At 48.3% G+C, this 25,862-nt stretch overlaps 1 protein-coding gene across 1 annotated transcript; it reads left to right on the forward strand.

Annotated features, from left to right (window-relative positions):
* Nucleotides 1–11,786: 11,786 nt before the first annotated feature.
* LOC119975042 (fibrinogen-like protein 1-like protein) lies at nt 11,787–18,726 on the forward strand. Its single transcript, XM_038814505.1, has 3 exons — nt 11,787–11,839; nt 15,414–15,542; nt 17,447–18,726. Exons 1-3 carry the CDS (start codon nt 11,824–11,826, stop codon nt 18,076–18,078), a joined length of 777 nt encoding a protein of 258 aa, XP_038670433.1. The 5' UTR covers nt 11,787–11,823; the 3' UTR covers nt 18,079–18,726.
* Nucleotides 18,727–25,862: the final 7,136 nt, after the last annotated feature.

A 25,862-nucleotide genomic window follows, 5' to 3' on the forward strand; every position in this document is an offset into this window, starting at 1 on the left:
GACGGGCGCCTCTCCCACTTCCTCCGGGTTCCCTTTGGTGTCACGAATGGTGTCTCGGTGTTCCAACGAGCAATGGACCGAATGGTGGACCAGTACGGTCTGCGGGCCACGTTTCCGTACTTGGACAACATCACCATCTGCGGCCATGATCAGCAGGACCATGACGCTAACCTCCATCAATTTCTCCAGACTGCCCAGAAACTCAACCTCACGTATAACACGGAGAAATGCGTTTTCCGCACGACCAGGCTAGCCATCCTCGGCTATGTCGTGGAAAACGGAGTCCTGGGCCCCGACCCGGACCGTATGCGCCCCCTCTTACAACTCCCTCTCCCTCATTGTCCCAGGGCCCTCAAAAGGTGCCTGGGATTTTTCTACTATTATGCCCAGTGGGTCCCTCAGTATGCGGACAAAGCCCGCCCACTATTTAAGGCCACACTCTTTCCTCTATCGGATGAGGCTCGTCAGGCCTTCACTCTTATCAAGGAGGACATCGCCAAAGCGGCCATGCGGGCGGTGGATGAATCCGTCCCTTTTCGGGTAGAGAGTGTTGCCTCAGAGGTCACTCTCGCAGCCACACTAAATCAGGCAGGGAGACCTGTCGCCTTTTTCTCCCGAACCCTCTCCGCTTCGGAACTTTGACACTCCTCGGTCGAAAAGGAAGCACAAGCCATCGTGGAAGCTATACGTCACTGGAGGCACTACCTCGCAGGTAGGAGGTTCACCCTCATCACCGACCAAAGATCGGTTGCCTTTATGTTTGACAACTCACAAAGGGGCAAAATAAAAAACGATCAGATCCTACGGTGAAGGATCGAACAAGTACGATATCATGTACCGACCAGGGAAGCTCAACGAGCCCCCAGATGCCCTGTCCCGCGGCACGTGCGCCAGCGTGCAAGACAACCGCCTGAAAGCTATCCACAATGACCTCTGCCACCCGGGAGTCACCCGGCTCGCCCACTACGTCAAAGCCCGAAATCTGCCTTTCTCCACCGAGGAGTTAAAAGCCATCACCAGGGATTGCCCGATCTGTGCGGAGTGCAAACCGCACTTCTATAGACCAGGGCCCACCTCGTCAAGGCCTCCCGGCCCTTTGAACGCCTAAGCATTGATTTCAAAGGGCCACTCCCCTCGACCAATAGGAATGTGCACTTCCTGAACGTAATAGACGAGTTCTCCCGCTTCCCCTTTGCTATCCCGTGCCCCGATATGACCTCCCACACAGTCATTAGGGCCCTGCACAGCATCTTCACCCTGTTTGGTTTCCCCAGCTATGTACACAGTGACAGGGGTTTGTCCTTTCTGAGTGATGAGCTGCGTCAGTACCTGCTCGGCAAGGGCATCGCCTCGAGCAGGACTACCAGCTATAACCCCAGGGGCAACGGGCAGGTGGAGCGGGAGAACGTGACGGCCTGGAAGACCGTCCTACTGACCCTCCGGTCTAGAAAGCTCCCGACCTCCCATTGGCAGGAGGTACCCCCCGACGCGCTCCATGCTATTAGGTCCCTCCAATGTACAGCCACCAATCAGACCCCTCACGAGCAGCTATTTGCTTTTTCCAGGGGCACTACCATGGGGGTAGTTGAAGGCTGGTTGAAGACACCGGGCACGGTTCTCCTCCGGAAGCACGTCCGGACCCAAAAAACTGACCCACTGGTAGAGAGAGTGCTCCTACTCCATTCAAACCCACACTACGCCTTCATCGAGTACCCTGCCGGCCGTCAGGACACTGTTTCCCTCCGGGACCTGGCGCCTGCAGGATCCAACTCCGACATTACCTCCGCCGAGGTACCCCTCGCACTATACCCCTCCCAACCCTCCGCGCCTGGCGCCCCCACACCTGCAGGTTCTCTGCCCGTGCTCCGCGCCCCCGCGCCTTTGGGTTTCCGGCGCTCCCCGTCACCAGTCGAACCAGTCGGATACGAAGCTCTGACCGAGTCACCGCCGGAGTCCGCCATGGTTTTCTCGCCAACCGCCACCACCCAGCCACCAGAAGAGGCTGCAACCCCGGTGCTACGTCGATCTCAGAGGACGACTCGGCCGCCGGATCAACTCAATTTGTAATTTGTAGACACATCACCCCCGCTGGACTTGATTTTTTTTACAGGGGGTGAATGTGGTGAATCACATTCCTCGTAATTCACACTGTTATATTGTATGTGTTGTGTCTATGTAAGCTCGGTATATGAGCAATTGCGCGATTCTGCCCATAGGGGGAGATGAGGAGTTTGTACTGGGCTCCACCCTTGGCTCCGCCCATGGCTCCTCCCACTAACTGGAAGTATAAAGATCTGCGGTTGTGAGCCTGCTGCCAGTTCACCTCGTCGCAGGCAGGCTCTATTGTAAGACTATTAAAACCACTGTTCACTTCCAACCACGTGTCTTGTGAATTGATGGTCACATCAGTGGCCTGGCCCGCAATTTGGGCCCACCGATCTGCGGGAGGGCCTGTGCCGTGGGGGCACTCCTTCCTTCCGTGCCGGCCCCTGTAGGGCTCTGCCATGGCTGGCGCGGAGAAGACAACCCACTGCGCATGCACTAGAATACGCCGACCGGTCTGCGCATGCATAGAACCACGCCGGCAGTTCTGCGCATGCGCTAACTCGCACCGGCCCTTCGGCGCCGGTTAGCGCGGTGCGAACCCCTCGGTGCCAGCCTAGTCCCCAGAAGTGCGGAGGATTCCGCAACTTCGGGTCGGCCCGACGCCGGAGTGGTTCATGCCACTTTTTACGCCGCCGTCAGGCCATCGCGGGAATTCAGGAGAATCCCGCCCTAACTATATCTGAAACAGTGCTGACTTGTCTGAGGAAAAGGGGGAGCTGAAACACGCCAGTTGAAACAGCTTTTGAAGACATCCAGCCAGAGTTTCTCCAGGGGTTTGGACCAGAGTTAGATCTGTTCTGTAAAACAGTGTCAAGCGATCTCCTTCACAAAGAATAACTCTGTAAAGGAAGTATTAATTTCTGCCATTGATATTTAAGGTGGATTGAGAGCTGAAATGGTCTATTTTCTTGTTGCTTAAGTGGGAATAAAGGTAGAAATTAAGGGTATTATATTCACTGTATTGAGTAGTATTGTTTAAGAGGTAATTGTCAGCTATTTTCAGGCATGATGTTAAAGATGTTAATACTGTGTTAATAACAAAGTTTGTTTTAATATACCATATCCCTATTTCTTTGTGAAATCACTCCTGGTGAAGTATGCTTTCTGCACAGTACCCTGCACAATCAACCCTCTGCCTCGGATGAGGGGTTGGCTAATGGAGACAAGGCTTGCCCGCCAAGGTCATGGCTAATGACACCAGTGCGGAGGTTGGAGACTGAAGTGCAAAGCCAATATAATGAAGCCCACTCAGCAACACAGAGTGTTACTGAGCGGTGTATCATAGAATTTACAGTGCAGGAGACCATTTGGCCCATCGAGTCTGCACCGGCTCTTGGAAAGAGCACCCTACCCAAGTCCACACCTCTGCCCTATCCCCATAACCCAGTAACCCCACCCAACACTAAGGGCAATTTTGGACACTAAGGGCAATTTAGCATGGCCAATCCACCTAACCTAAACATCTTTGGACTGTGGGAGGAAACCGGAGCACCCGGAGAAAACCCACGCACACACGGGGAGAACGTGCAGACTCTGCACAGATAGTGACCCAAGCCGGAATCAAACCTGGGACCCTGGAGCTGTGAAGCAATTGTGCTAACCACTATGCCACCATGCTGCCCGGTAGTCTTCAAAAATGCGGGTTTGGTGTCTGGACCGCTCTAGTGAAATGAAATGAAAATGAAATGAAAATCGCTTATTGTCACAAGTAGGCTTCAAATGGGACTCTACAATGCAGATCGTGATCGCATGCTGTGTCTTCCACAATTTGCCGCAGCAGTGAATTTGCCATGAGGGGATCAGTACAAGGGTTCCTTAGGCGGTGGCAGCCTTTCCTGGACTTCCTGGCGGAACGGTAGGGAAATAGGCCGGCAGCAGCAGCAACCCGGGGGGGGGGGGTTTGGTTCGGTGGGAGGGAGAACTGTGTACATGGGTTTGTGGGATGTGGCAGGTGTTATCTCTTTCCCTTTTGTTGTTGGGGTGTTTTTTTGTTTGTTTTTTTGTTTGCAGTTGCTTTTGAAGTTGGGTGGGTGTTGTTCTTGGGTTTTTACCGCGGTTGTTCTGTTAATATTGTTGTGATGTTTATATTTTGTAAAAATCTTAATAAAAATTATTTTTTTTAAAAACTTGCCGCAGCAGTGGGGCGACATGTTGGATGAGGAAAAGGAACATGTGACCTCAGAGGGGGAAGAGCATGTTGGTGTGGAGCCTGAGAAGGACCCAGAGGCTGCTGGACATGCCATGGCTAGGGTCCAACAGAACCAGAGGACCAGGAAGAACTTCATCGACTCCAGATTCTCCAACAAGCTGGCTCTTTGTCCACCAGCTCTATCCCCATAACCCCCTTATCCTTAAACTCCGAAATGCCCAATACGTTGTTTCCCTCTTCCCGTATCCCTTGCTCTCTCCTTGCCATCAACCTTGTTCCCCCCTTCCCGTCACCCTATTCCCCCCTTTCTCTAAAACTTGGCAGCCGTTCTCTTCAACCTTTTCTCCCTTCCCACAACCAGTTCTCCCACCCACCCCCAAGGTTTGTCTTGACATCACACCAGGATGAGGGCCTAGGTTGGCACTGTCAGTGGGTGGCTTCTCAAAGCAGGAGAATGGTGGCGCGCTGCTGTGAGGTCAGCACTGGTGCTCCGCATTATCTGTGAAAGACTGACTCCTTCCTTTCTGATGACAGACCACTGATCTCCTCCCTCATTCCTGAGTTTGCGATGGGGGCACTTTCTTCAGGGCCACAGGCAGAGCTCGAGGTTTGGGCTCATAGACTGGAGGTGCTGTCATGCCAGACTGAGTCTGACTGATGCTCTCATGGCCTGTCCCTTCTGGGTGAGGCTGGAGGGCCAGTGGGAAGTTCAGAGTGCGATGAGGAGAACCCTCCCCATCTCGCCACACAGCACCCCGCCCCCAACACACACACCTGTAAGAAAGCAGTGAGTGAGCGGCACTTCGGTGTATGTGCATATTTATTCAATCGTGAGTATTTACATTCAGTGTCCCCTTCCCCCTGACTAACTCTGTGCGACTGCATCTGTGCCAACTCAGTGGTCCTCTACCTTCCTACTCTTACCTGGCCTTCTGCTCCTTCTAGATGTCTGTCCAGAATTCACATCAGAAGTGGAAGCAGTCTGCTGCGTTCCACGCCTTCTGGCCTGTCGTGCCCTTGGCAGGCGTTGTATGGAGGGCCTGGACCTGGAGGGTTCCAGCTGACATTCGGGTGTCACAGGTGCTCCCGTGTCATCTGTTCTGCCTGCTGCCCAGAAGATGTACCAGTGTGAGGAGGAGGGGATTCTGATGGACTGGAGATCTCCAGAGTCTCCCCCATGGGAGGCCCAGGATGGCCTCCAAAGCTTCCTTCTCCCTTGCAGTGCTCACTGGGCCATGGGCTACTTCATGGGATGGAGGGGCAGATCACTGAGCTCCAGAGGCCTCGATGTCACCTGGCACTGCCAGTCCTGGAGGCCAGCCATTGTCTGAAATATGGTGCTGAAGACCTCAGGCATGGTCCTCTGTGATTGGGACATGTCCCTCAGTGAGTGGGCCATGCTCTCGACGCCCTCAGCCATGACTCTCTGTGACTGGGCTAAGCTCTGAAGTGATGCGCCAATGTCCATCTGTGCCTGTAACATTTCCGTGCGTGACTTTCTTGAGCTTCAGTAATCAAGAAGCCATATCAGATTTGTTGTCGTATTGTCACAATTTCATGTGGAATCCCTCTATTTGCACCTCGTATCGATTGGGTACAAGTAAGTGAGAATGTCAATCATTAGTGTTCGAAGATCAACAGGATCTCAAACTTTGCTCTGGATAGACCCTCAACATTGAGTTCATCAATGCAGAATGCTGAACCAATTATTTTGCTTGATTATGCCAAACATTGAAATATGCTGCAAATATCAAGATTTTCTGATTGGGAGCCACTTTATTCATCTTCTTGATGACACTAGCTGACAAGTTCTTGAGGAATTAGAACACACAGTGTTGGTTGTCATCAGCTCTCCAGTACTTTGATTTCCCATCCCTCCTTCTCTTTGTCTAATCACAGAGTGTGTGGTACCTGCTCACAGGTTCCCTTCAAGATTAAGATGACCCACGGCAGGACTCCTTCAGATTTTCATGATGTTTAAGGGCAGCACGGCAGCACAAGTGGATAGCACTGTGGCTTCACAGCGCCAGGGTCCCAGGTTCGATTCCCCGCTGGGTCACTGTCTGTGCGGAGACTGCATGTTCTGCCCATGTCTGCGTGGGTTTCCTCTGGGTGCTCCGGTTTCCTCCCACAGTCCAAAGACGTGTAGGTTAGATGGATTGGCCATAATAAATTGCCCTTAGTGCCCAAAAAGGTTAGGAGGGGTTATTAGGTTACGGGGATAGCGGGGGGAAGTGAGGGCTTAAGTGGGTCGGTGCAGACTCAATGGGCCGAATGGCCTCCTTCTGCACTGTATGTTCTATGTTCTATGTGAGAAAATGGCAGATGAAAGGTTTTGAAATAATCTGTGATCTGTGAAATTAAAGTTAATGAAAAGCTACGATGTCGAGCTTGACACTATTAGCCCGACACCAGAGGGACAGGAATTGTGCACCTTGTTAAAAAAAAATTACGGTATAGATAAATCTATTCTTGTGTAATGATTACTTAAATAACAAAACTTGCAAAACATTTCAAACTTCTTCACCCGAGGGACAATGAGTTATTTAAAACCTTCCTTCCTGTCACAACAAAAAACCTCAAATCAAAACAGAAATGTCTTCCTTGTTACTGGAATGTTGCTTCAATAAAGAATTTAGGGCAGACAATTTTCCGTGACAGATTTATTACACTGTGACATTATACCTCATTGATTTCAGCCTCCTGAAAGAAGACCATGAAGGGTGGTGCCTGACTGAAATGCAAATGTGTTGTTGACTACGCCACCCAGCTCGTTATTCATGAACCTGAATGGAAAATCCCTCTCTTACATGTATAAGCAGTCTACCAGGTTCGGGTATAATGGGGGAGAAATTAATTTTCTAGCAACACGACGCAGACTAATGTCCTCCCAAGAACAGGCTTTGTTGCAAATCGCCATCTCACTGGACTTCTCCGTTGATATCATTGGAGAATGTTGCTAGATTTGCGTGGGTCGGGGGCCGTTTGGAGGACAGACGTGGTCTGCATCGGATCATTTCTACATAAATTTCTCCCCCAATCCCTGATTTATGCTCAACTTAATCCTGACCGTCTTAACCAGCATTTTACATATTACCTTTAATGAGTATGAACCTTGAATGTAAATAGTAACTTTTACTATCAGAATATTGGCTATCAACAACATAGCAATTGGTAGATTCATGAAGAATTCATTTTGAGGTAACGAGATAACAATAATTTCAACCGCATTTTCCAAAGAGGACTAACCTAAACATTTGAAGGGCAAAATAGTAAACATTAAACATTGGAGGAGAGAAGCGTGGGGAGAAACAAACGAGACAGTCAAAGAGAAGGATCGAGGGTTTTAGAAGTGGGGAAGGGGGTAAAACAGTTTGAGGGAGTTAATTTTTCCTTCATACTTTGCTAATGGTTGACTGTCCCAAGTAACATACCAGATCTCACCAGTAATATGGTTAGCCAGCTGAGACATCCACTAATGCATTCCCTCCTACTGTCTACCACAAACCTAATGTTAATATATGCATTGGCATTCCAACAATTCTATATAACACAAGATTGGCCCTATTGTCAATTTTGTAAATAATACTTGAACCATTTCATCACTGGGCAAGCTTGATGCCGAAATAGACCTGAAAAGTGCCCAGTATACCTTACATTGCCCGAGAAGAGTAAAGTATTGCAAAGGTTTGAGTAACAGATGGAGCTTGCCATTTCATGCAGATACGAAGGAGTAGAAGCACGAGTGGCAATTTCAGCTAACAGAATCCAGACATCATTCCAGAAACACATTTTGCCCATCGTGCAAAGAATAATGTGGTATATAAATTTCAGTTCCAGTACGATGCCAGGTATGTGGACCATACTTCCCAACAATTGTGTAGGGGGCATATCAAACAGCATTGCTGTTTGCAATAGGCAAAGTATTAGCCGCACTCAGCTAACCAATGCTTATAAAAATGTCTTGCATCAGATGTGATTCCCCGATCAGGCAGCATTTGCTGAACAATCCCAAATGTGCTAAGTGTTACACTAACACTAAGATTATCAGTCAGGCTCACTGTGTAGCTCACGTAATACTCGCTGGAAACTACATATATCCATGTGTAGGGATTGTCCTCTGCAGGCAAATGGAATATGCCTAGATATTGCACCTCTTTTAATAAATGAAAGCGTGGGGACAATAGCTCCCTGGTGTTTTTGCCAGGACAACATTTCGACCTAACAGAGCCCAATAGCCAAAACAGTATAAATTGTTTTTCCTTCGAAATTTGGCATTCTTGCAACTGTCCTGATGAGTGCAAGGTGAAAAGCTTTGACAGTATGTCTCTTTTTTCAGTAGCACTCAGGTTCTGTAAGCAACTAATTTTCCTATTCTTATATAATTTCTCCAAAATGTTTTATTTCTCACTGATGCGCTTATTCATTGGCATCTGCAAAATCTGTTAAACTTGTCTACACCTTCCTGAAGTCCTTACAATCTTCCTATTTGCCAGGCTTCAATTTTTGTGTCATGAGCGAACTTGAAGATTGTTTTCATAATGCCAAATCCAAATTATCTATATTATATCAATCTACAGCAGCAGTGAACCTGATGTCTCCATCGCTTGCCCTTTTCCAGTCCATTATCCACTTACCCTATATCTTTACTAAATATATCTCACTAAATATTCAGATTGTGCCAATGTGTGAGACAATAGAGGGGGGCAGAGGTAAGTATAGCCCCCGGGGGGAGTAACATGCCTGGGCAGTGTCCTGGCAATATCCCCTTGCATAGTGTGGCACTGCCAGGTTGGCACAGTGCCAAACTGGCAGTCCATCTGTGCTGGGGCAGTGTGCACATGGACGGGCCCTAAAGGGAGCCCGGGGGGGGGGGGGGGGGGGGGGTACATTGATGTGAGGTGGGGGGGGGGGGGTTCTCTGTGGATTTAGGTCATCTGATATCGCGTCAGAAGCAGGGATTCCATCAGAAAGCGCCAAATTTAATGACTGATCACCAATACCCAGCTATTAATTCAACAGATTGAAATGGGAATTTTACTTCTAAAATAAGAAGGAATGCAAGTTCTTTCGGGAAAATGTTAATTGCCTCACTTGAAATTCATGGAATAAAAGGGACTGAGGCAGCATGCATACAAAGTTGGCTGAGAGAAAAAGCGAGCAGTGGCAAATGGCTGTTTTTGAACTGAATGGGAAAAGAGGGATGCGAACCCCGGAAGTGTGGAAGATTTTAGTTTAGACAGGCAGCATGGTCGGTGCAGGCTTGGAGGACCGAAGGGCCTGTTCCTGTACTGTACTTTGTTTTTCTTTGTTCTTTCTTTACCATTCTGTCCATCAGGAAACGTTCCATCCAGGCTGCTATGTCCTCTAATATCTTTATTAACAATTATGGCCCTCACTTGAATAATAAAAATAGCCTTGGTCCTCAGCACAATCCAACTCCATAATGTCTCCAACCCATTAAAACAAAAACTCATTGTAAAACGCATCAAACAGCTGACCCACAGAAAGATTAGCACAGACCAGAATTTTCCATCCAGTTGTGGAGTGACAACAAATTGTAGGGGGTGTGGTGGCCCAGCCAAAAGCCCAATGACTTTTGGCAGGACAGGCTGATCCCAGCGGTGCATGGGGCTGGGAAATCCTGACCCACAGTCTTAAGAATAAAGCAAATAATATCACAATATACTATGCCCCATAGTTGCAAAGTGGTGGACACTAATCCTGTTCTGCCTTTCTGCTAATTCAGTCCTATATATAGCACATTCTTGCAATTTCCAAAATTTCCATTATTGCCATTTGAGTAATCTATAGATCTATAATCTGAACCTAGTATTCAGAACCATTGCCCTTGTATTCACACCCAGTCCTGTGGATCACTGGCATTATGCTCATGCTCATGCTTTGCATTGAGGCTTGCCAGCCTGGTATCAAGATTTATATATTTATGCTATTTGTTTTACTGGGAAACCAATGTCCTCGCAATCACAGTCACTGTTCACAGGTTCTAATCTTGTTTTGCTTATCCTGTGTTACATAAATTCAGGTGAAAAGTGGCGCAAGAATATGCAAGTCAACACCAACGTATATCTAATTTGCTATCTCTTTTAAGGCCCTAATCTGCCCAGTAACTCTGTACCTTGTTTACAAATGCAATATATCAATAAATATGGATGACATACACCAAGGTATAACAATATAGAAATTAAATCAGTCGAACACATCTTAAATTTACCCTGCAATAGAATTGCATCCAAGTTGCTCTATTCTCTATTTAAGCTTAATCACTAATTCCTTCTTCCTGGAGATGATCTATTAAAAATGTCAACTACTTCAGAGAAGAGGAAGATTACAAAGTTGCAACGTTCTCAATTATAACCACCTCGCCGGTTCTGAAACCTCCTTTAACACTCCGTGAGGGTTATTTTGGTCAAATATTCAGGCACTGAACGGGTGGAGTGTTAGACAAATGTTTGAAAGTCAGGGGGCGGGATTCTCCCATCGGGAGACTAAGTGCCGACGCCGGAGTGAAAAGCGGAGTGTTTCACTCCGGCGTCGGAGGCCGCTCCTCGCCCCCTATTCTCCCACCCCTGGGGGGCGAAGAGCGTCGCCGCGTTATTTACGCGCGCCAGGCCATTGTGCCATGTAAAAGCGGCACCGCGTAAATTACACCAGCCGCGCATGCGTGGTTGCCGTCCTACTCGTGGGCGCCCCGCAAGAAATGGAGGAGTAATCTTGCGGGGCGGCAGAGGAAAGGAGTGCGCCCTTCAGAGACGCCGGCCCGTCAATCGGTGGGCACTGATCGCGGGCCAGACCCCTTCTGAGCGCTCCCCCCATGCACGGTCCTCCCTCCCTCCCCCCCCAACAGGCCGCCCCCGCAGCACTCGCACGATGTTCACGCCGGCAGCGACCAGGTGTGGTTGGCGCCGGCGTGAACCAGTCGTATTGGGAAGGCCACTCGGCCCATCCGGGCCAGAGAATCGCCGCTCGCCCGTTACAAACGCCGAGCAGCGATTCTCCGAGCGGCCTGCCATAAATCGCGGTGCGCCGTTTTGGGGGGGTGGGGGAATCGCGTGCGGGTGCCAGGGCAGCGTGGCGGGACTCGCCCGGGACCCCCGTGATTCTCCCACCCGGCGTGGCGGGGGGGGGGAGGAGAATTGCGCCCCGGGTTTAACATGTAATTCTGGTCCTAATTGCCAATTTCAACTTGCCTGCAAATGCGAACCAAAAACCTGCAGGTTTAGCACTCAAGTGCTGACAAGGCACAGTCTACTTGGAGAATGGTAACTGCTCTGGTACTCTGAAACTGGGCCAATATAAGCCAGAGATGGATGGGAAAAATCTGGTGTTCATGGCTACAATGCTTAAAGAATTAATCGGACATTCTACTTTAAAAAAATAATGTTTAGTGCGTTCTGCCCAGTGTCAATATCAAATTACCAAATTCAAGTGTGCGTATTGTGCAGACTGCTGGAAGCACTGTGTGGGTGTGTCTATGCAAATACATTTGTCTCAGCATAAATACAGAGATTTCAGTGCTGACTTTAGTCTGCGCTGTTTGAGGCAGGATGGCGACTAAAATGGGTGAGTCTGAGTTTCGATGCTTTCTGCTAAACAAAAACATTCTTAATGTTGAGTTTATTTTGTTTCCAGTATTGTCCTCTCCAAGATGCTGACTCTTGCAGGGTACATTTCTGCAGGTTCACAGTGGCCCTCAGAACTTCACCCCAAGAGGACATGTTCCTGTGCCCATCTATATAATGAATAGCAGCAGGGTATTTGATTGAGCAGTGCATCAGTCAATACCAATTCTACCCTTACCAACATCCCCACATGAAAGCACTTTGCAACGTAGCAATCAGAACCAAGAAACCTAGATGGCAGTAAGCACTGTAAGTAGCTCCAAATGCCCAGGGTCAGAAAGACCATTATCAGTTGTTCCGACACTTGTGCTCCAACTGGTAAGTGAGTGTAAATATCAACAAGGACAGAATCAGGAAGGGCTTAAGTGCCCACAACGGATAACCTATTGAATATACTCGCTAGGCCCAGATATAAAGGATGACCATTTGGCCAAAGTGACAGGTGCTTGTGAGTGCAGGAGAACAGAAATGGAGACTAGGAGTAGCACAAAATAAGAGACATTGGCTTGTTGTTCAAATCACACAAACTGTTAAAGGATTAGAACAGGGAAATTGTTACCACTGCATCTGACCAGCTTTCTCTGCTGCTCAGAATGAAACTGCCGGAGACAATGAAAGCTGTTCTAAAGCAGAATCCTGAGCAAACCATGTCTTTTTTTAAAAATCTTATTAATTTTCATATTTTATGGTACATAATTCCATCATCTGATAAAGTCAAAGTTTGTGTATATATACAGATTTCTTCTTGGGGGTGTTGGTGGTTGTTGGGGCGGGGGGGGGGGGGGGGGGGGGCAGAGTGAGACGTGTGTAGGTACATACATGATTCAGCCTGCAACTTTCTGGCTGTCTACCTGTCTTTGCCTCCCTCCCTTCACTGCGGCTGCGCGCCTTATCTGGCCATCCCACCCTATTTGGGCACTTTGTGTTGGCCCTCGCGTGAGTCGCCCAGTGTGTTGTTTGTGACTCTGCCCCCTCCCTCTTGTTTTTGGGCCCCTCCTCCATGGCCAAACCACATCTTTGTATTTAAAATTTAAATTTAAGAATGATAAAGCAAAATAGGAGCATTTCATCTAATCTACAGATTTAATTTAGCCCATTAACCGATTAAACTTCATTCTCTCTCGGGCTGCCTTCTTTATACTTTCACCAACTCACTTTTCCTTCTTTCTCACTCCATTCTTTCTACCGGTCTTGACTTCTCTCTTCCTGACATACATTATTTCTTTCTCTTTTACCTGGCCTCAATAATTACTGAGTCATGTATTTGGAAGCAGAGGGAGTGCTCTATTGGGAAATCTGGAAATGCACATTTCCTCAAAAGCTGTGGAGCTTAACCTCCAGGGCTTCTTTTAATTTGTTCTCCCAAGCCTGACTGACAGGCACAGGATGTCGGCTGACGAGCAGGTAGGTACATCGGTGGTGAAGAGGCAGAGATTGGGGGGAATGGGGGGAGAGGTGGAGGGAACTCATCAAAGGTGGAACCAGGGAAGGAGACTCTGGGAAGGAGATCATCAAATGTGAGGGTTGGTTGGTGGGTGGTGTCATAGGTGGAAGACATAACGGGAAAACCAGAGAGATATTGGGGGGGAATGGAAAGATCATGTGGATTTAGAAGGTTATAGAACATTGAACATTACAGCGCAGTACAGGCCCTTCTAGGAGGAGATATGATTGGAGGAGATCAGGTTTCGGGAGATTTTGGGGAGGGCTGGACATCTGTTACCAGCGTGTCTGAGGAACATAAGAAATAGGAGCAGGAGTAGATCAATAAGGCCCCTCACACTCCCTCTACTATTTAATAATGTCATAGCAAGTCTGAACTGAATTCAGCAAGTCTGAATTTGAACTCAACTTCACTTTCCTGCCTGTTCAGACCTGTTCTGCCTTTTCCCCATAATCTCCGACTTCCCTGTGATTCAAGAAGCTGTCTATCTCAGCATTTAATTTATTAAATTACTCAGCCTCCACAGCTCTGTGTGGAGAATTCCAAAGATTCACAACTCCCTGAGAAGAAATTCCTCTTCATCTCTGTCCCTTTAAGAAAACCCCTTCAATAACAAGACCAAAACCATACACAGTGCTCTGTCCTGTACAGTTGTGACATGCTTATCTTAATTTATATTCCAGCCCTCTTAGGATAAAGTTCAACATTTAATTTGTTTTCCTAATTGTTTGCTGGACCCGTATGCTAACGTTTTGTGTGCAAGGTCAGAGACCCCCCAGTGCCTCAGCATTCTGAGGAACGTGGAAACAACTTTACAAGATCGATTTTCGCAGCTGCCAGTTACTGTTAACCGATTCTCACAGAGTCCAACACGGTTTTTCAGCGACCCCTCCGGGAAACCATTCCATAATTCTCCATTTCAATAAAACTTTCCCTTTCTATTCTTCCTTTCCACATTGGATTCCAACTGCCAAAACCGTTGTCCACCCACTTAACCTATCTATATCTCATTGGAATCTCTTTGGGCCGAATATTCCGATGTTGAGAAATTCACCTGGGACCGCTCAGGGGGGCTTTCTGAACATGGAATGTAGGCTTTCGATCAGGAAACCCAGAAGTCCAGGTTTCTGCTCACATTTCTCAGCTTCCAATCCACAACATGATTATTCTTTTGAATCCTGCTTAGAAGTCAGCCTGATTGATGGGCTAATATAAACAGACGAGTGAACATATGAATTAAGAATAGGTGGAGGCCATTCGGCCATTCAAATTCTCTGCCATTTGATAGAATTGTGGCCTCAACTCCACTTTCCCCTCTACCCCATATACTCTTTTACACTCTTATCAATCAAGAATCTATCTAACACGGTCTTAATTCAAACATTCTAGTGAGACAGGGATCCATCCAGAGCATGCCACAGTTGCAGGGTTGGAGTCTGCAGCTGCTTGTGGGAGCTTGACCGTTGATGTGGAAGAGTCTCCAGTCCTTGATAGAGGTGAGGGGGAGTGGTGGAGTCTGACCCTAAGCAAGGAGGTCGGCAGACCAGGGGGCAGTTTGCCTGCTCCTCCTGGCCCATCAGCAGTGCTGTAAAGACACTGACCTATTGACGGTTCAGTTTAAAAAAGTTACAGGAAGGTAAAAATAAGGCACCTGCACTCATTGTAGTATTTGAATATCTAACCCATCTGCTAGCTGCAAAATTGTAAACAGCTCCTTGTCCAGCCTCCATTAAACCAACATGGACAGGTCGTAGGCGGGCTGGGACTGGGTTTGAGATTTCAAAAATGTCCATCTCACCCACCTCCCACTCTCCCATTTTTTGGGGGTTAAAATCCCCCTATACTCTCTCTGCTTCACCCAATCACTGGTTCTCTCTTGACTATTGCCCTTCAATTTTAACTTTGTCTTCCCACCTTCCTGCATCTTGCATTGTGCCTCTCTCCAAAGCTCGCACTGTTACAGCTTAACTCATAGTATGGCTCTCCCTTTCTGGTTCTTGCACAGTATGTCTCTGTCCGGTTGTTGTAACTGTCTCATGATTGGTAATGCTGTTTGTTTTGTAAATCTCAGGTTGTGTCCTGACTGCAATCATTCTTCTTGCAATGGGTGCTGCAAACTGTGAAGAGAAAATAACCAACCTGCACATGTTACCTGCTGAAGAAAGGTTCACCAGGGGTATCCCAATAAGACCTCGATCTGGTTAGTATATGGGATCCTGGTTAGAAAATTAGCTCAATTATTTTTCTTTAAGATCTTTGTTCAAGATTAATCACCAAAATTGGCTGGCTTGACCCAAAAGCAATTGTGAGAATAGAGTCAGACTCCATCGCTCTCCTTGGCAGCAGTAAGATTAAGGCAGTTTATTTGCTATATTAGTGGCACATTTAACCCTAATATGAGATTCTGACTTTATATTTCCACCATCACTGAGACTACCTATTTCCCCCTCAGTAACATTGGCTGGCTTGGCCCCATTCTCACCTCATCGCCTGTGGAAACTCTTATTCACAGTGTTACCCCCCGACTTGGTTATTCCACCCACGCGAGGCTGGTATATCCTCCATGAACTTGAGGCCATCCAATTCCCTGCTGCCTGTGTGTTAATTTGCACCAAGTCTTGGTTTTAAAATTCTCTAAGTCTGGCCTCTTGCATCCCCAATCTAATTGCTTCACCATTAGTGGTTGTGCCTCAATTTTCCCCAAGCTCTGGAAATCATTCCGTCCACCACTCTGCTTTCCTACCTCACATTCCTGCTTTAAGACACTCCTTAAATTGCTGGGAGCCTCCTGCTAAATGGAACAGGAGGATTAACACAGCAGATATAGAGCATCACTAGTAAATGTCAATATCTTTCTCAGATGATTAAAAATGACAGTGACTATCCGCAGAATCGCGAGTGCTCAGGCTGACGCCAATTCTCTTTGAAATAAAGGAATGCACTGTACCCACAAAGATCACTGCCCACATGGGGTGATGCCAACATTCAGAAATTGCATCCTATCCCTTACCTTGTATCCCCTCATCACTCACCAAAAGCTATTAATCTTTCACACTATAGGAGCGAGAGTATGAATTAAGGAAATGTTCATTAAATTGAGGAATATAGTGAGTGGGGTTTCCCTGGGTTCTGTGCTTGGTTCTTAGCTTTTACCGTGTATATTAATAGGTTGGATGAAGGAATAGTGAGTCGGTTGTCTGACTGGGCAAATAGCGCTAAGTTATGTGACACAGATTTCTGTAGCCACTATTTCCTGGAACTTGAAAAAACATCTACTCTAGTTAAAATCCTGGCCAGGGATAGGTTTGTGAATATGAAACCACGGTAATCCCCATTGGTGATACACAAATTGAGTCCTGACCTTTCAGCGAAAACTTTTACTGGCATTCAACTGTCCACTGAGGTCCAAACTAATACCGACAGCCCCTTCCCCATTTGATTAAATAGGCTGCAGATTGTTTTTGAGATAGACTCTCCCTTTCCACTTTCACCTCATCTCCTTTGGTCACCTCCTACATGGTCTTGGCATCTCCCTTCCATTTCAACTCACCTCTCTTCCCGCATTTCCCATTCCACACTCCTTTCTGCTCATTCCTTTGTTCTGTCCTCTTTTCACCTCATCATTCTTTGTTATTTCTCTTCCCCATTCTATCCTGATCCCTTCCCTCATTTCCCATTCATTTACACTTCCCTGCCCTCATTTCCCCTTCTACAATTTTCCTACCCTTCTTGTACAATCTGTCCCCCTCCATCCTGACCCTGTCCCCGTCTCTGCCTCCATCCATCCTCATCATTTACTGTTTCTTTCCCCACCCAACTTTCGCCTACCTCCTGTCCCTTGATGGTTGCTCCCCACTCTCTCCCTATCCCATCCACTTTTTATTCTGTCCCCATTCCTCCTCATCTCTCCCACACTTGGTCCTCTTTCTCACTCACTCCTTCGCTTTGCCTTTTCCTCCTACTTATCTACTTTCAGTCATCTCCGGTCTCTCTCTCACCTCTTTCCATTCTTCTGCACTTTCCTCCACCACTCTTCCCCATCCCCTTTCCTCAACCCTCTCTCCTTTCATCAATAAATCAATCAAACTATCTTCCATATTGCAGGTTATCCCAAGGATTGCAGTGCTGTCCGAGGTAGAAGTGGACTTCACGTCATCAAGCCTACTGGGTCCCCTCCACTTGTTGTGTATTGTCAATTGAGCAGATATGGTGGTGGATGGACCGTGATTCAAAAGAACACTTGGCGTTCTAAAATTACCTGGAAGGAATATTGGACAGCCTACAAGTATGGGTTTGGCAATATCCTTCAGGATCATTGGCTGGGAAATGAATATATATTTAAGATCATAAGTCAGGGAAATTACAAAGTAATGTTCTTAATTTGTGATTCTCGTAACAAAGAGCGTGTTGCCTATTATGACTCATTTGCTATTGCGAATGAAAGAAATGGTTACCAATTGAGCTTAGGTCGATACTCCGGAAATGCAGGTAATGCTTTGATTGGAACTCTGAAGAGCGGTGTACATGATAACATGAAGTTTTCAACAGTCGACCGAGACCAGGATTTGTCAGCGTCAAACTGTGCAAGTTCTGCCAGGGGTGGCTTCTGGTATAACAGCTGTTACAGGGTTAACTTGAATTCAAAAGCAATCTACTGGTATGGCTTTTGCAATGGTAACTGCAGACTTTCTCAGATTATGATCAAACCCAACAATGTGTGTCTGCGGAGATATTAACAACAAATTTAGAGCTGGTGAGTTCCAGGTGATCCCGTGTACATTATATGGGCTTTGTTCTTAACTCCATCAGTCTGTGCATCCCTCTGGCCCACCTAGGCACCCTCTGTTATAAAATTGTATCTGGCCTGTCTGCAAAACAAGAAAGCAAATTATCTGGGATAGATTTATCTTGTGTTTTGGGATTTACCTATCTTCTCTTTAGGGGAGCTGAATTTCTGTGTGTAATGCCAGATTTAGAATGAAAAGAAACCAAACCTGTGGATTGGCGATTGGCTGTATCTACATTGCTCAAAGAATCAGAAACTATCACAAGCAAAACAAGTCCAAAAATCACTCTCAGACTTTTCCCAGCTTGGATCTCAGTTTTGAGATTTTACAGATTTGCACTTAGAACAATCTTCAAATGTTTTGACATATTTAAAAAGCATTGTTACTTTGTGATAGTTGTTTGACTGTTTTATTGTTGTCACCATAAATGGCAGCTGTGGGAAAGTTTAAGACCCTGGGTTGAAAATCAGATATTGCTTAAAAATGTTGAGCTACAATTCTGACTATTTACACAAATTGGTGTTTCATTCTCTGTATGATGTTGATCAAATTTCTTATGGTTTGCTTATGGTTGCAATAAAATCTACTTCAATATCTTCTGATGGTTTGCGTGTAATCTCTGCAGGACTGGGGCATATATTATTAACTAACGTTAAAAACTAGTCGATAAACAAATATTCTTTTCTTTGACATTCAATTGGCAATCCCACCCAAAGAAGACATTCACTGTCGCTGACATGACAACTGGAAAACAAATCACATTCACGGACTGTCTTGGAATTTTTGTGACCATGTGAGTTTAGATTTGTCATGTCCCAAATGAACATTGCCCAATAGAATTCTGTCACACAATGGGCTGGATTCTCCATCCAGCCGCGCTGGAATCAAGAAACGTGATCGGACGGAGAATTGCGCATCAGCCAAAAATCAAGGCCGGCATCGGGCGCCCGGCGGAATGCCATGCTCCGGTGCCTCGACAGCAGCGTGAATGCATTCCATGCTGCATGCCGACATGGGCATGAAAATTATACAGTAAACATAGATGGCCTATCATTAACGGACCCGACCCAGCAATTTACGGGGCCCCCGTGATGCTCTGCCAGGACGAATTACTGATGATGAGGTCCACTTAGAATCATAGAATCACTACAGTGCAGAAGGTGGCCATTCGATCCATCGTGTCTACACTAATCCTCTCAAAGAACACCTTACCTAATCCCACCTTATCCCAGTAACCAAATAACCCCACCCAACCTTTTGAACACTAAGGGACAATTTCATCATGGCATATCCACGTAACCTGCTTATTTTTGGACTGTGGGAGGAAACCGGAGCACACTGAGGAAACCTGCGCAAACACGGGGAGAACGAGAACATACAAACTCCACACAGACAGTGATGTGAGGCAGCAATGCTAAACACTCTGCCACTTGTAGTACTTAAAATCGGGAAACCGGCGCTGTGGCTGCTGAGGGAGAGAGAGGGGTTACGATAAGTGCCCAACCTCGCTATAGTGTGCTGACAGTTGTGCCGCTGGCCGGGGGGGGGGGGGGGGGGGGGGGGGGGGGGGTTTCTGGCAAGGCCAGGGACAGTAGCGGGGAGCAGCCAAGAGGTGGGCGTGGGGTCGGCATGGGGGGGCATGGACTACCATTTCCGCAACCTGTAAGGCAGCCATGCGGCTGCGCACGCCATTGTGAACCTAGCGCCACTGGTCGGACTCGAAACGTTAGCTCTTTTCTCTCCCTACAGATGCTGCCAGACTTGCTGAGATTTTCCAGCATTTTCCCTTTCGTTTCAGATTCCAGCATCCGCAGTAATTTGCTTTGCACCTATTGCAGCTCCTGTTTGTCAGGCGCTCGAGTGCCAATCTCGACACCTGCGAGTCATGCGCCAGTGTACATTGGAATTGCACTAGTTCCACGTGGCGCCTATGCCAACCCATTAAGATGTCCTGAATTGCTCTGGGACTGGTACCGCTTTTGGGGTCATAGAACTCACACGATTCAGTCCCAGTGTCAGCATTTAGTCTCTGAAACGGTATTATGTGATCAAAGATTATGATACCACAACAAATATTGGACATGCGTTCACCTACTACTGAGAAAGTAGTAGAAAAGATGCTGGAGATAAAAGTAACATCTTGCAGTTTGCAGTACACTGCTGAATAAGGGGCTCTCTACACAAAGCTTTCCCTCACTTCCTCTTCCCAGGGACAAGCCTACGAACCTACCGCCAGAGTTTGTAGATTGTAGGTTATTCAATGGCGCAAGGTGCCACTGACTGCATGTACAATGCACAGTTCTCATGTCATGAACTGTGAGGGATTCTATTCTCTCAATATGCAACCTGCCCGTTATACTCAAGTCACAATTCCTTCATTTTGTGACAGTCCTCTTTGCCACCTTAATATCAAATCCTGGCTACTGAATGAGAAGCGTTATTCACTTATAATCAGGCTCATGATTCTAGTTCATAAATGGCACAAAAAAATTGTACTGAACCCTCACTCACTTGTTTTCCTGAAAGTTGCATCACGTATAAAAGAAGCAGAAATTTAGCATCCAACCTCGAGTTCTTCATCTTTTCTCGGTCACTTTCACTTCATGAATTGGTCCATTGTGGCATCAAGGACAAAAAAATGACCGTCGGAACTCTGAACTCACTGAGATATCTCGAAGGCCAACCACGGACAAATCCTGCTGTTTCATCTACATTTAAAAAATAATAATTCCATGAATTCATTTGACTCACAGAACCACAGAACTATAAAAAAGTTACAGCACAAAAGGAGGCTATTCACCCATCTTGTCCATGCCAGCCCAAGGTCACCCAGGTGCCCTCTCTCATCCCACCTTCGTGCACCCGGTCATAGCCCTGCAGCTTACTGCACTTAAGGTGCACATCCAGGTACATTTTTAAAGAGTTTAGGGGCTCTGCCTCCACCACCAACTCAGGCAGCAACTTCCAGACTCCCACTGCCCTCTGTGTAAAAAAGTTCTTCCTCATGTCCCCTCTGCACCTTCTGCCACTTACCTTGAATCTATGTTCCCTGGTTCTGGAATTCTCCACCAAGGGAAACAATGATATCCTGTGAACTCTACCTCTTCCTCTCATAATTTTTTCCACTCAATTAAGTCACCCCTCAACCTTCTTTTTTCCAAGGAAAATAACCCCAACCTTTCCAATCTTTTCTAGCCCTGGCAACATTCCTGTAAACCTCCTCTGCACTCTCTCCAGAGCAATTACCTGTAATGTGATGACCAGAATTGCACACAATACTCCAGTTGCATCTCATCAGTGTATTATACAATTTCAACATTATGTCCTTGCTTTTATATTCTATATCTCTGCCAATGAAAGAGACCATTCCAGTAGACAACCATGTCTACTTGAACCTTTAGCTTTAGGCACCTGTCTGCTTATACGCTAACATCTCTCACTTCTTCTACCCCTCTTGGTATATTCCCATTTATTGTGTACTCCCCATAACTGTTTGACCTCCCTAAATGCTTGGCCTCACACTTCTCTGTGTTAAATTCCATCTGCCACTTTATTGCCCACTTCCCCAATCAAATTATATTGTTTTGTAGATTATGGGCAGTATTCTCCCCCCCACGCCAGGTGGGAGAAACGCTGGGGCGCCGCGCGAGTCGTGCCACGCTGCCCCATCACCCGCACGCAATTCTACCACCCCCCCCCCCCGAGCCAGAGGCGCGAGAGTCGCGCCGGGCCACTTGAGAATGCCGCAAACAGTGAGCAGCGATTCTCTGGCCGGCGAAAAAAAAACAGTCCCGCTGGCGCCATTCGCCCCTGGTCGCTGCCGGCGGGAACTGTGTGGGAACGCTTGGGGGGTGGCCTGTGGGGGGGGGGGCTCCTACACTGGGGGGGGGGTCTCCGATGGGGTCTGGCCCATGATCGGGGCCCACCGATCAGTGAGCCGGCTTCTCTCTTCCCCCCCCCCCCCCCCCCCCGGCCAACCTCCTTCCGTGGCCGGCTCCAGAACCCTGGCGCCATGTTGGTGAGGGGCCGGCGCGTGGTAGAAGTTCCCCGCGCATGCGCAGGATGGCGCAGCCCAACTGCGCATGCGCAGGAATGAGCTGCCCCAACTGCACATGCGCAGGTTGGCGCATCGCCCATTTGGCGCAGCGTAAGGAGGTTGGAGCGGCGTGAACCACTCCAGCGCGAGGTATTGTTGGGCAAGCTAATGGGGCTAAAGGTAAACAAGTCCCCTGGCCTTGATGGAATGTATCCCAGGGTACTAAAAGAGATGGCGGGGGAAATAGCAAATTAACTCGTGGTAATTTACCAAAATTCGCTGTTTCAAAGAGGAGGTGGACGAAAGGCGGGTAACTATAGGATGGTTAGCTTAACTTCTATAGTGGGGAAAATGCTTGAATCTATCATTAAGGAAGAACTCGCGAGATACCTGGATAAAAATTGTCCCATTGGGCAGACGCAGCATGGGTTTATGATAGGTGGGTCTGTTTGACTAATTTAACGGAATTCTTTGAGGACATTACGAGAGGGTTGGACAATGGGGAACCGGTGGACGTGATGTATCTGGATTTCCAGAAGGCATTCGACAAGGTGCCGGACAAAAAGCTACTGCATAAGATAAAGGCGCAAGACGACACGGATAAGTATTAGCATGGATAGAGGATTGGTTAACTGACAGAAAGCAAAGAGTGGGGATAAATGGGAGTTTTTCTGGTTGGCGATCAGTGGCTAGTGGTGTGCCTCAGAGTCCACAATTGTGTTTGGTCCACAATTGTTTACAATGCACATAGATGATCTGGAGTTGGGAACCAAGTGTAATGTGTCAAAGTTCACAGATGACACTAAGATGACTGGTAGAGCCAAGTGTGCAGAGGACGCTGAAAGTCTGCAGAGGGATATAGATAGTTTAAGTGAGTGGGCAAAGGTCTGGCAGATGGAGTTCAATGTTGATAAATGTGAAGTCATCCATTTTGGTAGGAATAACAGCAAAATGGACTTACTTAAATAGTAAAAAATTGCAGCAAGCTGCTGTGCAGATGGACTTGGGTGTCCTTGTGCATGAATTGCAAAACATCGGTTTGCATGTGCAGCAAGTAACTAAGAAGACAAATGGAATTTTGTCCTTCATTGCTAGAGGGGTGGAGTTTAAAAGCTGGGAGGTTATGTTGCAGCTTTAACAGGTGCAGGTGAGGCCACATCTGTAGTGCTGTTTTGATCTCCTTATTTGGCAGAGTGTTGGAAACAACAATTCTACGGACACGTGCTTGTAGGATTAGAATAGCGGTTTTAATATACTCACAACAGAGCCAGCCTATTAGCCATTGAACGTTCGGTGAACTGGCCGGCTGACCATGTGGCACTGACCTTTATACAGCAGCTCCCGGGGGGAGGAGTCCTGGGCAGAGCCAAGGGAGAAGCCCCGTACAACTTGAGCATTCCCAGAGCTACTCCCCCTGGAGGACAGGTAGTGCAACTGCACTTACAATATAGACACATGTATATACAGATTATAATCCGGTGTGAATCACATTCACCACATTCACCCCCTGTGAAAAAAATCGAGTCCAGCGGGGGTGGTGGCTCACAGAGTTAGTCTGTCCGGTGGATGAATTGTTCTTTTCGATCTGCGGAGCACCGGGGTTGCAGCCTCTTGCGGTGGCTGGGTGGGTGTTGAGAGCTGGGGTACGACGGCAGACTCCGGGGCGGATCCCGTCCGAACTTTATACACCTCTGGCTCGACCGGAGACTGGGGGCGCTGGGGGCGGGCTGGTTCTGGCACGTGGAACCGGTGGGGTGAGCTTGTGGAATCGGGGGGAAGAGGGGGCGGCAGCATAGGGAACGGGGTAAGGGGTTCCTCAGCGGGGGTGGGGGGGGGGGGGCTGGATCCAGTGGGTGCCAGGTCCCGAAGGGATACTGTGTCCTGGCGACCGTCCGGGAACTCCACGAATGCGTACTGGGGGTTGGAATGGAGGAGGCGCACCTTTTCAACAAGGGGGTCAGTTTTGTGCCCCCTGACGTGCTTCCTCAGGAGGACCGGGCCTGATGTCCTCAGCCACGCCGGAAGTGAGACTCCCGTGGTAGTGCCCCTAGAAAAAATGAAGAGTCGCTCGTGAGGGGTTTGATTTGTAGCTGTACAGAGGAGGGATCTAATTGCATGGAGCGCGTCTGGGAGGACTTCTTGCCATTGGGAGACAGGGGGCGAAATTCTCCCAAAACGGGAAAAATCGTCAAACCGCCGTAAAACCCGGGCGGGTTTTACGGCATCGCGCCCCTTCCCGACGGGGGACCGATTCTGGTCCCCCGTCGGGGCTAGCAGCCCGACGTCGGAGGCTCCGACAAGTCGGGCTTAACGAAAATCGTTAAACCCGCTTGTCGGACTTAGCGCCGGCTGACGCGTCATATGACGTCAGCCGCGCATGCGCAGGTGGGAAGACGCCACCCGCGCATGCGCGGGTGACGTCATCGCGTTTTTGCGCGAAACCCGCGCATGCGCGGTCCGGGTTGCCCCTCAGCCGCCCCGCGTATTGATACTGCGGGGCGGCGGAAGGACAAATAGTGCGCGGGCATCGGGCCCGCTGCCCGCGATCGGTGGGCACCGATCGCGGGCCCATGGCACCCTTGGCACGGCCGTGGTACTGCCGTGCCAATCGGTGCCATGGTTATTTTTTTCCAGGTGGTCACGACGTTTTTACGAACGGCAGGACCAGGTGTGTTTGCCGTTCGTAAAAAGGTCGTAAAGGGCTGGGACTTCGGCCCTTCTAACAGCTGTGAATCGCTGCCGGCCGTAAAAAAACGGCGGCAGCGATTCGTGTCGGGATTTCGGCGGGGGGGTGGGAGAATAGCGGGAGGGCGTCAAAAAAGTCGGGAAGGCCCTCCCGCTATTCTCCCACCCGTCGTGGGGGGCGGAGAATTTCGCCCTTGGAGTTTTCTAGACCGGAGGGTCAGTAGGACGGTCTTCCAGACTGTCGTGTTCTCCCTCTCCACCTGCCCGTTACCCCTGGGGTTGTAACTGGTAGTCCTGCTCGAGGCGATGCCCTTGTCGAGCAGGTACTGACGCAGCTCATCGCTCATAAAGGACAAAACCCGGTCGCTCTGAACGTAGCTGGGGAAACCGAACAGGGTGAAGACACTATGCAGGGCCCTAATGACTGTGTGGGAGGTCATATCAGGGCATGGAATGGCAAAAGGGAATCGGGAGAACACGTCGATGATGTTGAGGAAATAAATGTTCTTGTTAGTGGAGGGGTGTGGCCCTTTGAAATCGATCGCAAGGCGTTCAAAGGGCCTAGGGCTAGGTGGGCCCTATCTGGTTTATAGAAGTGCGGTTTGCACTCTGCACAGATCGGGCAGTCCCTGGTGACCGCTTTTACCTCCTCGTTGGAGAAAGGCAGGTTTCAGGCTCTGATGTAGTGGGCGAGCCGGGTGACCCCTGGATGGCAGAGGTCAACGTGGATGGCTTTCAGACGGCTGATCTGCGCGCTGGCGTATGTCCCGCGGGAGAGGGCATCCGAGGGCTCGTTGAGCTTCCCCGGTCGATATTTAATATCGTAACCATAGGTGGAGAGTTTGATCCTCCACCGAAGGATTTTATCATTTTTTATTTTGCCCCTTTGCGAGTTGTCAAACATAAAGGCAACCGATCGTTGGTCGGTGATGAGGGTGAACCTCCTACCTGTGAGGTAGTGCCTCCAGTGACGAACAGCCTCCACGATGGCTTGTGCTTCCTTCTCGACTGA

Source organism: Scyliorhinus canicula, chromosome 12 (genome assembly GCF_902713615.1).
Source record: "Scyliorhinus canicula chromosome 12, sScyCan1.1, whole genome shotgun sequence".
NCBI lineage: Eukaryota > Metazoa > Chordata > Chondrichthyes > Carcharhiniformes > Scyliorhinidae > Scyliorhinus > Scyliorhinus canicula.